This window comes from Lates calcarifer, linkage group LG15 (assembly GCF_001640805.2).
Source record: "Lates calcarifer isolate ASB-BC8 linkage group LG15, TLL_Latcal_v3, whole genome shotgun sequence".
In the NCBI taxonomy this organism is placed as follows: Eukaryota; Metazoa; Chordata; class Actinopteri; family Centropomidae; genus Lates; species Lates calcarifer.
In genome coordinates, this window is record NC_066847.1 from 26146484 (window position 1) to 26161907 (window position 15424).

At 41.5% G+C, this 15424-nt stretch overlaps 1 protein-coding gene across 5 annotated transcripts in view; it reads left to right on the forward strand.

Moving 5' to 3' along the window:
* The first annotated feature begins 201 nt into the window (after positions 1–201).
* The window catches only part of grb10b (growth factor receptor-bound protein 10b), a 63492-nt gene continuing 48269 nt past the window's right edge, over positions 202–15424 (forward strand). For 2 of the 5 annotated variants that reach the window (XM_018685028.2, XM_018685020.2), the window contains exons 1-2: positions 202–462; positions 13194–13319. In XM_018685028.2, coding sequence (XP_018540544.1) covers positions 13269–13319 — 51 coding nt within the window. In that variant the 5' untranslated portion in view covers positions 202–462; positions 13194–13268. The remainder of the gene's footprint in view (positions 463–13193; positions 13320–15424) is intronic. The other 3 variants (XM_018685007.2, XM_018685014.2, XM_018685035.2) reach the window with 2 other exon arrangements.

The following is a 15424-nucleotide window of genomic DNA, read 5'->3' on the forward strand; positions in this document are numbered from 1 at the left end:
ATCTGATTACAGATTATACGTGTCTGTTTTTTTAACAGCACACTGAACTCAAACTGCCAGACTAGGACAGCTCCTCAGAAAAAAAGCGGAATCCTCTGAACACGCCCTTATTCCCATAAGACGTGAACGCCGCATTAATCACCCCTCACACGTGGGCGTGGTCTGGTCTAAAGGGGAGGGGTTGTTTGCGTGCGTGTGTGCGTGTGTGTGTGTGTGTGTGTGTGTGTGTGTGAGTGAGAGAGAGAGTGTGTCCTCCCCGGCCGCATGAGATGAGCTGCCTGCAGTCTCTGTCGCCACTGTTTTCGCCTCCTCCTCTACTGCCTCTGTGTATCTGTCCAGTCCGAAAATGTTGACCACCGTGGCCTGATCCAGCGCTGCCGACTGTCCCTTCATCTCCACACTGCCACTCTCCGCTTTTGTCTCTGAGGGTAGCTGCCTGTCTCAACTGATCTGGCTGTTAAGGTGAGTGCATGTTATCGGAGGAACAAACAGTTACCGTGCTCCTTGTTTGGGGAGAGGGGAGAATAAGAAGTCCGCGAAGAGTGGTCAGTGGGCGCGTGTGATAAAAGTTTAATGTGTTTGTTGTGATGACACGCGCTGTTCTGCGGGTCGGAACACATGTGTGCACTGCGCGTAACCGCCTAGAGGGACCTGGGTCCACGCCGTCCGTTTTTGACAACGTAGCGGCCAGTCATTGAACTTTGAAAACAAGTTTATTCATCGGATCGGGGTGTTGCATGAATCTATACTGGCTTGTATTCACTGTATTCCTGCTGGTGGGAAGCTTCCGCCGGAGACACCCCAGCCTGTTCCGGGGTTGGGTAAAGCGTGCCTACAAGACGTCCAAATCTCGTGCACTTTTTTACACCTTTCCCCAACATTTGCGGTGATTTGAGTCTGTCGAACAACCTGCCTTGTTTACAGTTGCGTAACAACAGTCTACGGTGGCCCATAGCCTACTTTCCATCCTGCAGGGCTCCAGACCCCCCCCCCAACTCAATTCTGTGAGAGTTTTGTCAGTCTCGCCTTATCGCCTTATCCTTTTGGCAGCGTTTGCTTTGGGGGTGGGGAGGGGGAGAAAGAGGCGTTTTCCCAGGGATACTCGTGAAGCCCACTGCAGTGGTTCCCAAAGTGGGCTCCGGGTACTCCCAGGGGGTCCTTGGTTGGGTTCCAGGGGGTCCCCAGTAAAGTGGGCAATTGTTGAATTGAACTGAGCCACTGCAACTTAACACAACGAGAGGAGGAAGTTTTTTTTTTTTTTTATCCACTGGGCTGACTGTAAAAAAGTCTTATCAGTGCACTTGTTAAGCAGGTCTGTAGTGCTGAATCAATAGGCTTTAACTGCAAAACTGCTCCCAGAGGGAGTGTGTTGGAAAGGTTTCTCAAATGTGGGATGCTGGATTTGAAAATATTTTGGAAACCCATGGCCTACTCCTTCATCTTCAAGCCACTAAATCCAGCTTTTGCCCTGTGCTGTAAACTGCAGATGTACCACTTCACTGTTCTCTATTGTATACCCCTCTATTATTTCATGTGGCATTTGGTATAAAAGCTCACTTCAGCTTACATCATCAAGTCAATAATACAATATTTTGTCTCAGTTATATAATACTTTGAGAAACAGTATTTAACAAAGGTAACATTAATAGACTGAGAGAGGGTAAGTGAGTGAGAGAGAGCCGGATCATTATCTAATCAAACTTTATGTGCAAACGTCTTACCAAAGCAACTCCTCATAGATAGTCTAATCTGCCCTGTCATTTGGGCACTCGTCCAAATCAATTCCTTTATTGGCTGCATGTGGTCTCTGCAGAAAGTTGCATAAACCACCCAAATTTATGATTCTGGGAACTATCGACGTTGGCCTGTGTGTTTTGAATGCAGATCAGGGCTCTCGCTGGGTATGTGGGGTTAGAATGGAAGGAGGCACTTAGAGACTGATGCACATGGTAAGATTTTGTGGGGGATGCATCCAGAATCTATTCTGCACCTTTGCATGGGGAAAACTTGTTAAAAGAGATGTCAGTCCGTCCTGAATGTTAAAACATTTGGGATACACCTAAATTTGTCAGCACAGGCAGAACTATTGAGCTTCCATTTCCATGGGTGGGATTTCTGTGGCTAGGGAAATACTGGATAAAACCAAGCTGCAGGCATGAATTAATATTGTGTCCAGTGGTTTTCAGTGCATGTGGCTTTCTGACTTTGTCATTCATCCCTTGTTGGATTAATTACTATTGGATTAAAATCCTGTGTACTTAAATTTATTAGTATGTCTTTAATTTAACCTCAATATACCTTTCAGAATTAAGGCAAGCAAAGCAGAGTCAGCAACCCTTCTGGAGTCACTGAAGTGAAACACACAATCTGGCCAACCACTGATATTTCACTCAACTTGGCAACCTACAGTGGAACACTTAAATACTGCCCCCATGCATGTTAACCTCTTAAGTGTGGTTGAATATGAAGTAGTTTGATCACGTGGCTGCTGCTACATACTGTCTAAAACATGCCATAGTCATGTCTTTTCAAGCATGTGATTTTTTTGACACCCTCCTATTCATAACCAAAGAGGATTTCTCTTTTCCTTGCCCTTGCCCATTATTTCCTGCTTTCTTTCATTTAATTATGTTGTGGTCACATCTCTGTGTACATGGCAACCTCTCAAGCTGTGGTTTCTTTCACCCCCTCAGCACCAGTCCTGCTATTTCAAGTCCATGCTCAGTAAGCACAGGCATGACGGGGCATGAACTCTGCTAGACTACAGGCTGCCAAAAGGCTGCTGACTGCACATATTGCACATAATTATACTTATGATAAGCTATACTCAGCTCACTCTAGGATTCAGACTTGTGTGTTTTGTGAAACTCTTAAAAATCTAAAATGGATTTGAGTCTGCTGCTTATGTTCCACTGAGTTTTGACTGAAATACTGTATGCTTGGCAGTGATCACCCTAGAGATTAAATAGAGAATTTTGATGTACAAATACACATAAAGGTGTGTGTTCCCCTAGCTCTTGCTTGTATGCATGCAGAGTTTCTGCTGCCATTCAAGGGCAGAAGTGGCAGAGATACCCTAATAGCTGGTATTGGTGCTACAAGAGCTCGTGGCCGTGCTCTAGGCAGCATTCCATTGAGTCTTGCGTCAGCCAGCAGTCATTCAGCACTGGTTAGTCTAGGCTTATACACTGTTAATACCCCCTCCCTGATGTCATGACACCATTAACCCAATCCTGCTGAGGGACCACAGCACAGTTTATGCCAGTCGACTGACTCTGCCTGGACCTAAACTCAGAACAATTCTACAAAATGCTCAGCTGGGCTGTCGGTGGTCAAAAAATAGCCCACTGATGTTAGGGACTGCTATTTGTCTTCTGGCTAAAGATAAAGTTTGGACTTAGTTGCATAATCAATCATCATTTCAAGATACTTACTCTCTCTCATGTTAAAATGAGCTATATTGGTTTGGCCCTTAAAGCATTCTACAAACCTTTTGCATTTGGCTTGTTTGAATTGATACTTAACCACAAGTAAACATTTCTTGAGACTAATTTGACCACTTATTGTTGACATTACAGCTCATTTCATGTTTTGTGTACTCGGTATCTCAACAGTAACTGCTGAGTAATCCTGTTCTGCTTTCTGAGAAGTCATTTCTAAGAACCCAAAACCTTGTCAGAGGAAAAACTTTGTGGTATTATTCTTCCCCCTCCTCCTCCTCTATATTTTAAATACGGACCTGTACAAACCCAATTCTAACCACTTTCCACTTGTGACCTAAGATGATGCAATGCTCGCTTGTCTAACCAACACGGCGTATGGTGGATTGAGTTTCTCACTGTCTGGTGATGGTCCAAATGTGGCTGAAACCCTAGCCTGCGTGAGAGGCAAGAATGTTGCCTTTATTCTGTAGGTAACTTAACACCTCAGGTGTGCACAGGTAACATGGCGTGGATGCACGTGATGTCAGACAAAATGATTTCTCTAGTGCATAGGTGCACCATTTGTACCCCTGCTCTCACGTTGCCTTGCTTTTATCTCTATATGTCTGTCGTCTCTCAGTTTATCTTTGCCTCTTTGTCCATCTGTCTACCCCACTGTCTGCCTCCACCAGCTCTCTCTTTCTTTAGTCAACCTTTCTCTCCTAGCTTCACCATCTTTATCTCTGTCTCTCTCTCTGTCGATCTGTGTCTCAGTCTACCAACTGAAATCTGCAATACAAAATCAAAACAAACCATGGCTAGTTGGCTTTGGTAGATGTACTGTACGATTAAAAACAAGATGGGCTTCTTTTTGGAGAAATACTTCCCTGTACCAAAATGTAGAACAATACAGGCATTTAACTGTTCCTGAATTATTGTGCTGTCCTTAACCTCACACTGAATCTCTCCCACGCTCTGAATATAGCACTTTTGACTCTGCATCCATGTATTCTGTCATGCATAATTACATTTTCTGCTCTCTGGTTTTCTAGTATTATTCCCAGACTTAGAAGTGATTATGGCTTAGAGTGTTGTACTTTGGTACTTAGGAATAAGACTTATGCTTAGTCTTTGTTAATATGATTTTTTTCACCCAGCCAAGTTTGTTAGCATTCCTGAGAGTAAGTACGTAAAATAAACCCTGGTCCCCTTTCCTCTCAAGTGGTTAAATAGAACTCTATCCCTTTTCTGATACAAGTTAAATGTTTTACTCACAAGGTCAGTTTTATTTGGGTTTGATGTTTACTTTTGCTGCCGAAGATGACGTCATGTGCCCAGACCCGATTGTTTTACCAAGTTGTGTTCTTCAATAAAAGTGGATGTAATGGGACAATTCCCTGTATTTTGCCACAGTCATTGGTTACAGACCTTCTGTGCTACCAACAGGTGTAGTAAAGATGGTGTCAAGAGAGGGGGAATCCATCTAATCTTGGCTTCTCAGGCCACCATTAAGGCTTACTTGTGCGCTAGCACCATTGCTCACAAGCCCCGTCTATTCATCTCTACCATTGCATAAGACCAGTTCTCCCAAGCAGCCCAATGAAATCCTCATCCAATTAGGCACTGTCCACGTTTCCAAAAGGCCTTTCTCTCATAGACTGGTGCTATTCAGCCTCCCCCGGCATGACATCAGGCCTTCTCTTATAGCCCCACTTTACGCTACTGCTCTCAGATAATGAAAGCTGCCAGTTTTTGACTAATCAACATGTGCAACAAGCACATCCAGTGAGGAGTGACTACCATCTAATCTGCTGATTAAAACAGAAGACAGAGATGCTCTGTTCAACTCTCTCTCCCTCCGTCTCTCAGTGTTGCATTGCTGCAGAGATAACAGCTAGCCACACACTCAACCATACACACACATTCTCTGATAACCTCATTTGGGAAGCTCGAAAGTTAATAATTGGAATTATTTTCAGTTTTCATTTTAGAGTTTCTTGGAAGATCAAAGGTTTTGATCAGTAGTCAGTTTTGTTTGTAAGTGTAATGCTTACAGTAATTTCTAAAGGTCTTTATTTGGTGATCTACAGTTGAGGAGAAACTAATTCTGCCACTTGTCACTCTGTTTGGTGTAATCTAATAACTATTTTCATGTTCAAGTTCAAGATTTGTCAGTTGCAGGTATAAAAATACACATATTACAAGGGTAACTTACAGAGCAAAATGCCGATTTGGAATTAGAGGGGAAATTGGCAGCTCACAGCAACACAATACAGCAGAGCAGACAACTTAGCTTTCCACCCATATCACTCCCCGTCTCACATACCACACAATTTCTGTAGGTCGGCTTACCAAAGGAAGTTTTGATAACTCGCAGCATCAGGCTAAATATTCTCACTTAAGGCATATGGCTTGTTTGATCATATACAGTAGAATAATTGACCTCCCCTCTCTTGGGGTTGGGTTACGGTCAGTACATTCATGTCAAAGGGTTCTCCAGAAGTCCCCAGACACTGAGTTGGATCCATGCCATTCTTTAAATTACGACGCTGTTTCTGTTCTGGACTGGCGCGCTGCAGAATGAGGGGAGGGGTCGGATGGCAGAGGGGGGCTGGGGCTATGGCTGGGGTTGGGTGAGCGTTTGGAGGAGAGGGAGGTAGTTGATCCGTTACAGTGTAGCATTGAATAACTGTGGGAAATGGGGGGGGGTTGAGGACGCTCAAGTGAGTTTTGCAGGCCTGTGACCAGTGTGTGATATCTTCAGGTGGATAGGTGGATATCAGGCACCTGTGTCATTTATTTGTTCCATCAGTTTTTAGGTAGGAATCTCGGCTCAATGCGATGGATTGTTTACTCTCTGTGAAAAGAATAAGACACATTATACCATGGAAGTCTGTCAGTTTACCTTGTGAGTCTAATGCTGTCTATGTGTTCCCTATCACCAGGTATATCTAAGTCCAATATTCACTTTAACTTTATCTATCTTTCTGTCTCCACCAACTCCTGAAGCTGCTAAATACACTGCTATGTTTACCAGCTTGCTGTTTAGTGCTGGGTATTTAGTATACAATCAGATAATCAGATTGTTTTCACTGAAAACAGCTACTTGCTGGGGTGGGAAACAGTGACAGAGTGAATCAGAATAGTTAAGTTGCCACAGTTATCTGAAAGATGCTAAAACACACTGTTGGGGTTGAGGGCAAGTACATCCAGTCAATAATTCTTTATAGGTTTGTTACTATAAACCACCCCTTTACGCATAGTCATCTAACAAAAATGTTGATTAGAGCAGCTTTAAACATGTTGAACATTTAAACTAGTTGGAGATGGGGAACCTTGACATGTGTTGTTCTGTTCTCACCTTCCACTGTATTATCCTTCCCAATTCATTTCACCTACGGTTGTTCTTTTGAGATCATAGGACAGGCTGCTCTCAGCTGGCTATGGGCATGTGAATAAAAATATAACTACTTTGAGTTGCAGAGGGTCTCTTAAACACCACTTTCTAGCTAAATAGTCAACTGCTAAACTGAGATGCATTCACCGCAGCCTCTTTTTAATCAATTTTCAGTTTGAACTCAGAAATTAACATTGAATAAAGCTGTTCATATTTGTTATTGCAGGTCAGCTTTTCTTATTGCCGCAAAAATCCACTAACTTGCTATTTTTCTCATTTGTCTGTCTTCATGACAATTTGGGGAACCTGCTGGATTTGGACTGTGTGACACTTACCAGTAGAAGGGGTAACCGTAGCCGAACTGTAGTTATAGAGGTCAACTTTGTCTGTTGCTACTCTGTAAAGATAAACTTTTAAAGGAATTATTATGAACCCAGAGTTTAGACATGCTGTAAGTTGTATTGTGAACATAAACACACACATATTTGCACACATATTGGAAGACACACTTGCACATACTCACTGCTCCCCCTGGATGTGCACTGCCTTCAATACTGTCATTTCAAGTGAGGCTTGTTCCAGCTGTACTGTCTGTCTCAGGGGTTCCCTGGGCTGCAGTGGGATTCCACAGATCCCATGGGATCCAACACAAATGCTGCAGACGTGGGACATATTTATTCCAGTGTAGTCAGCATCATTATCACGAGCTAAAATTCTGTGTATGAAAATATGAGCGGCTGTTTATTACTGGGTTTAACCTTTCATGTAAAAGCACTGTCCTCCAGTAAACCTTGTGCATCAAATATGGTAAGGCATTAAATAAAGTCACAAGTGACATGAATTTTGTTTAGATATCAGGAGCATTAGAAAGTGATATCTATAATCCAAACTGCAACACACACACACACACACACACACACACACACACACACACACATATATATATATGTGTGTGTGTGTGTGTGTGTGTGTATGTGTCTGTGTCTGTGTATATGTATCTGTGTATATGTATATGTATATGAGAAATAACACTGTCATAGAAACAAGACATGGAAATCCTGCAGAAGTGGTTGGGTGTTAGGAAGAAAAAACAGTCCTGCGCAGGCCTCTACCCCAGGGCGTTGCAGTTAAAACACTTTGTTCCTGGACTCTACCTGACCCCTGGAGGCATAAAAAAGTGCCCCTTTGACCTGATGATATCTGAGTAGAGAGCTTACAATCTGTGTGTGTCATGTCTACAGACACATACTCACATATTCTGCCATATGTTCCTCCCTTTCTCTCACCACCATCCACCCTATCTCTGGCTGGGTCACAAATCAGTGCATGCCATTTCACGAGGTTGGGGTTCGCTATATTGGACATGTTTTTTTTCACCCAGCACCCTATATGGAAAAAATGTGCTGTCTGCATTCCAAAGATGACTGAGCTGAGCTGAACAGCCCCCTGTTAAGCTATGTCCAGTCCAATCAGCTGAAGTCAAGTTGACTGAGATGAACACATTTTACAATTATATACACAGGGCAAGTAGTTGACACAGCTGTGCAGCTGAGCTGTACAGATTCTACCATGAAGAACTGTGGGGTTTTGGTTTTTGCTTATTGAACCTAGCAATGCAGGTTGTATGTGTGAAAGAGGTTTGAAGAATTATTAGTTATTTGCAGCATTATTTATTCATAGATTTGATATGTTTAAGTAAAACTATGCCCTGAAATATGTAGTTTGACAGTGAACATCTCATCACTCTGACTTGTGCTATTTTTGCCAAAAGGGCTAGACTGGAGACACATGACACCAGTATCCATATCAGTAACTACACATTAGTGGGAGATTTATGCTTCTGTCAGTCTTACCCAGCATGCAGTGGGACAGTAACTTTGCATTCTATATACAGAATTTGAAGTTACACAAACTGTAATCCACACAAACTGTAATCCACACTGAATGCTGTTCCAAAGAAATACTGTGTTGGTTCAGTGGCAACAGCAGAATGTCTATCTTGAACTTACACATAATACCTAAGCTACATGCCGTGTATTTGATTTCAATCAGTAACACGCTGAATGTTGATGCGATGAAGTTTGTTGAGAGAGAGAGAAGAAGAGAGGGGCAGACTGACAGACAGACTGACAAAAAAAAGACAGACAGAAAGGCTGAAGTACAAACTAAACAGACAGGCAGTTTGACAGTTAAGACAGACAAACCAGACCAACAGGAAGATTGGCAAAAAAAAAAAAAAAAAAAAAAAAATCAGTTCCTTAGTTTACAAGGCATGTTTGGCAGTGCAACTCACAAGACACTCATTTATTTCAGGTTTGGCCTACACACAGTACATGAGGTTAAAAGTTTAATATTTCCATTTCCCACTCTAGGTATTTTTATTGGACTCCTTGGAAAGGCTTAAGGAAGGGAAAAACTTAATAACCTGTTATTTAATATGGGAGGAAGTTGTGGCCTAAATAAGTAATGACTCTATTTAAAACCATGATGACATTTAATAAACATGATTCTAAATGTATATTCAACATTTGAGAGGAGCCATAACCTCGCAAAATTTGTCTTTTACTTTGCAAAAACCTCATTCCCATTGTATGTTGCATATACCCTCATGGTGCTGGTTGCAAACAGTCCCGCAGCTTCTAAAGTCTTCTTAACATCCATCGTTGATCTGGTGAGCTGGTCAGGCACTTATCCACCACCATGTAAAAGAGGAGAACTGTTCAGGGAAGTGTTTCTGCTGTTTCAATTAGGCTTTACTTTAAATAGCCCAGGTTTCTGGTGATCCCAGGTCTTGCCTTTGGCTTCTCTACTGGGCTTATCACCCAGGGATGTTAAAGCTGGACCCTTTGAGATGTAAGCACATATGAGCGCATTAACCCCCAGACTGACTGAGCATGTAGCCCTGCAAGTAGGTGTGCAAGAGCAACGTTTTACAACTTAATGCTGCATTTGTTGATTTTATTTACAGAGTTTAAACTCTTAAATTTCTCACAAGTAAAAGTTAGATTTCACTCAAGTAATGACTCCTCATTTGTATGTATAATATTGGTTATGCATGTAACACTTAGAGGTCAAATGTTTCATTTTCCCAACCACATGACTTGTGTTGTTTAATAATAATTTTCTAGAACCTAATTTTATATAATCTATTGTGTATGTCCACATAATGTATGTAGTCACATAGTTACTGTTAAATGAAACAGAATCCCTAACTGAATAATTGTCTTAGTGGTTATAGCTAATTGGCTCAGGTGCAATGTCATATAACATTGCATGTTCTAGGTCATTACATACAGATCACATATACCTCGCGCTGACTGTTGTGTGACAGTATGGTTCTGATAGATTGATCTAGGCAGCAGAGACCAACTGGAAAGTTGTGTGACACCGCTGATCCATCACAGTGAACATTAAGGTTCTGTTAATTGCTTGTCAAAAGTGGATAACCACCATGCGGTAGAGCAGTTGGAAGCAGGAAAAGTGCTTTATTGTTGGTCTGTTTGTGTGAAATGATTCTGACCTTTTCACAAAACCCATGTTTGTTTGTTTTCTTTAAGTTTCCTCACTTAGATAGACAGACAACTTTTTTTAGGTAATGGGGTAAAAGCACCTTTATGGGCCTTTTAAAATAATACCAGTCGAACACTAAATATTTCCCAGAACATCAGATGACTGTAATGCAAACCCTCAGAGCAGAATACTTCTGCAGAGGGTCATGTATTTGCTGTGAAGTCTCTCCCAGGACAGTGCTAGCGCTGGAAAGGATTTGTGATTCACGATAGGCATTATTAAGGCCCCTCTGTTTGAAGTCCATCAGCTAACATTCTCCCTCATGTAAGTCTGAGCAAAAATTACATTAATTAATCCAGATGTAGTCACCTCACCGCTGGGTACGGCTGCAGTGCCCCAAAGTCCCCCTCTCTAGTGCGGCGACACCGTCTGGATAATTGCACTGTCAAAGTCAGAGATTTAGGTTTCAGTACACTGTTCAAGTGGAAGGAATCGAATCAAAGGGCTCTGAGAGGGTCTAATCCATGCACTGGAATGGCTTTGATTGTGTCAGGGAGCAATTAACATAGGTGCATGTGAATGCATGTGTGTTTGGTCAATATCAGTCACTAAGAGTCACTGTGACACATATGAGCACTTTGAAACTCAGGGTTACGTGGAACGCCTGAGTTTTTTCCCATGTTTCTATCACGCACAGTTGGAGCAGAATTCACAATTTACACCTGTGATGTTAAAAGGCACAGTTAGTTAGTCAGCTGAAGCCTGCCTCTGTCCCCCTTGCACAACCTCCTGTCTCCTGAAATATAACAAACATACAGTTCAGTCACAGCTAGTCAGCAAATCTGTAGTGCCTAATGAGGGGCTGCTCTGAGAGTTTAGGCTGATGTTAATTTGTTTTGTTTTTGTTGTAAATTGTGTGTCTGTAAATAATGTGTAAATGATGAGCTGGCCTCGCATCCCAGCCGGCTGGGCCACACACATGGACTGACACAGTAGCACCCACGTACACACATACTCATTACGAGCAAGCCCTTTCAGCGGCCCTATTGATCATGGATCAGTCTTTGTTTAGAATGTATTCATAAAAATCTTAAGTTTTTTGAAAGGGAGCACTCTGAGTTTTGTTTAGCTGACACAATTTTCAGAATAACCCACATCATGTTAAAGGTGAAAAACTGCAGAATTCATAATTGCCAGCATAAAGTTGAAGTGTTTTGACAGAATTGGTGACCAGTTTGAGTAATTTTCTGGGGCATTCACCAGTTTCTGTAATTTTCACATCATTTGCAGCTACTTCATGCTGTGAATGGCCAGGTGTGATGAGGTGAAAAAGTAAGCAGGGTTTGAACTTTTCTTTTAAGCTCTCTTTTTCACTCACTTTTTGTGTGAACAGCTGAGTGCAACACCATGAATGTCTTTGAGGATAGACTCTCTTCTCAAAGAGCCTGAAAACTCCTAAAATAGAGCCTTTACACACCCACGCTCAGCCACACATGTGCAGCATATGTAAACATCCACATACACACACATATGCCTGCATACAGTACACATACGCATGCAGAAGCACATTGACAGGCAGAAACATACACACACATACACACTGTACAGCCGCAAGGGCAGCCTGCTCACAACCACTAATGCAAACATGAGATAATATTAGCTGTCTATAAAATGGCAGGTCATATTTTTAAAATACCAACAGGGGGTCATGAACTGCTGCTTAAAAGACCATCATAGTTGTGAGCCTGAGCTGCTTGGCTCCAAATATACCCTGGGGTCTAACTTAAGACCTGGAAAGGTGCCTGCATGGTATTTTTGGGTCAATGTTTACAGGTGTTTGTTCAGTGGCAGCATTGCCAAGAGGTTAATAGGATACCCACTTTAAGAAGTTCAAATAGACTAAAGTCCATGTTGTTGAATTTGTGGTTATTTTGACCCAAGGATGGCCGAGAGGGAGGCTTCACACAGCAGAAGAACACCCTTAAAGTCCCCTGAGGAGCAGCATTTATTACATCTATGCTAGCATACAAACACCACGCCTCAGTAGATTGTTCAGCAATTTATTGATTTGGAACAGAAGCACGGTTGAGTATGGTGAGATTGTTGATTGATGTTGGGTAGGAGTCAGAGTTTAAAGTGTTAAATCCAAGATAACAAGACTCCTGATAAAGGAAGCATCTCATGTTTAGAGTCTTCAGGCTCCACGAGAGAGACTAACACAGGGTGCTAATACTAACACAGGGTCCTCTTTATAGAAAATATCTTTATAGCAAACCAGCTATTTTATCACCCAAATAAAAGCCATTATGGTTTATCTTTGCTTCAATGAATGAACTTTTCCCCTAATAATAAACATTACAGCACAAAGCACTGCAAGCTTTCTAAGCTGTTCAAAAGTTGTTCAAAGATGTGCTTCTCCAGTAAAGTATCTTTACCTGATGGTGTATATCCATCATGAAAACCTTGTAATTTGAGTCATTTTGATCCATTTTCAATGAGATTTTTGCTAAATCTGGTGACTGGTTAACCCCTTGCCCTTTTTACAAAATACCATCACAGATCTGCTCTTACAGATTTAGAGACTGTTACAAACCACAGTCATGGAAACGATAAGGATACATGAGCACTTCAGAAGATTTTGAATAAGGTGCAGTTATTTTGTCCATGTTTAACAAGTTATAACCAATCACTGTCCCTTCCTTGTTGCTTGTTGCTGTTGTTTACTATGGGTCTATGTGGGTTAAGAAGTGCTCTGTGCTATATCTGTCTTCTCAGGACCTAGGCTTCATCTTCCGCTTTCTCTGTCATCCTCCTCTCCCTCCTTTTCCACTAACCTTCATTTGTCCACTCCTCTTCCTCTACAGGTACTGCTCTGTCCATCTTGTATTGAAACTGATCCTACCAGGCAAGTTGTACGAAAGAGCTGAGAAACACAAAACATGGCTGTGGCTGGATGTCCGGATTATTTCCTGCATCATCCAAATTATCAGGTAAATGGCAATTTCCAGTAGGTTTTTCATCAGCAAGTTAAAATCTTTCTTAAAGTAGAATTTATTTGCTATTTAAACAGCTCAACCGGTGTTTGTAGAGATGATGCTGTCATTTTAGATGTTGCCAAGACATTGCAAAACCAGACTGTGATGTCAGTGCGAGATGCTCTCCGGAGCTGGACTCACAGGACATCTGTTTAAGATTTTAAAGTAATTTTAACTTTATTTGATAGACATGCTGACATTTTTAAACCAGAAATGTCACCATGAAATTACATTGGATCCAGTTGCAGGGTCCAGAGTTGGACTTGTTTTTTCACAGGGCGTGGCTAACATGGGCATATTTCATAAATGAAACTTCTGGGAAGTTGCTAGCTGGATGGGATTGCGAAATTTGAACTCTGACACACCCCCAGGTAATGGCCGGTCTCCCCGTTCTGATTCTATACTCAGCCCATTCACTCACGAACAACACAACACAACAGACCAGGACCCTATTCAGTTTGTTTCTTTCTGCAGTACGACTTATATCTCATGTTAGTTTAAGTTCAGGAAATGCAGCTCATTCAAGTACAATGACATGGTAATCATGATAATCAACGGCATTTGTTACAAATGTGAAGAGCAAATAACAACATAGCCAAACAAAAGCAAGCAAATCACATTAATGTTACTAACAAGTGCATAATCCAGATGTACTGTTTTATTCTTTATGTTTACTTTGACTCTTAACATCCTGATGTGTTGATTTGTTGTTGAGCAAACAAGAGCAGGCTTGACCTCTGGACATCAGGTTTTAGGTTTAGTAGATTTGTTCACACCAGCCTCCACAGAGCAAAGGGCCAAACATTTGCATTAGGGCAGTAGCATTATTAGCCTGATCAGAGGCTGGTCTGTTGTCCATTCATCATCTGGGTCATGGCTTTATCTTTGACCTTTGACCTTAGAGCTAGAGGACACAGAGTTCATCTTGCTCGACTCTCCCAGATCTCCATGGCTTAGAGAGACAAGCATTCATGAAACCAAAGATCCACATGAGGCACCAGGTTGTACGTGAATGTGTGCTTGCAAGCTTGTGTTTGTGTTAGAGTTGAGTCAGGGCTGTGTGTATTGTTTCTGTGTTTCTGCCATATTGCTTCAGCTGCAAAGATTAATCTGCATATGTTGTAAAAAGAGCATGGTTTTTAATGAGGTTTGTATTTAATAACAGTACAATTTAAGAAACTATCCCAACAAAAACAACTACAGGGAACAGACCTTGAGTTGAAGCTGATGAGATACCCCCCTTTAGCACAGCTAATTATCATATATGCTGTCCAAAAATAGAGCAATGTAAATATGTTTAGGCTCTGCCTTCCATATGCGCAAATAGCATTTACTCTGCTATAGCCCCCATTCTCTCAAATTCCCCAAGCCCTCACACAGTGTAACATTTTAATGAAAATCTGTCGAGGATTTTTTTTCTTTCTTTGGCAGACATAAATTAATTCCATTATTTTAGGCTGTATAGGTTTAAAATCTGAACAGAGAGAGGAATCATGTAGTTCTTTGATCTTTGCTAGCAGTTTGGATGGGTGCTGCTTGAGCTACTGTATACAGACCTTAATGTACACACTCAAGTGTACACACACACACACATACACAGCAGTACACACGCACAGACACACATTCACTGGGCTGTTTGCAAAGCATTCAGCTATAACAGATGTACCTTGACTTGCTGAATGAGAAAACCCATTCACTGTGAAATTCCAGGGTTATGGAAGATTTTCCCTGATGGAACTGCAGCAGCAATTCAAAACAGATTGAAGTGATAACATTCATAGTAAACTCAAGAGATTATATTGCCACTTAAATCTTGTTTCTGTTGTTTGATCATGACTGGTTCATAAATGACAGTATAGGCAAAGCCAGGCAAATCTGACTAGATAAAGAAAGGCATTACTAATGGCAAGATAATAACTGGTTAAAGCACCTTTAATCCAGAAACTACAATACTTATAATGCATTTTATAAGGTTATATAAATGTAAAACCTAAACAGGACTCTCATGTATTGTAAATTTTGAGTGGATGATAACACATTAAAATGCAATGTAAGCAGAA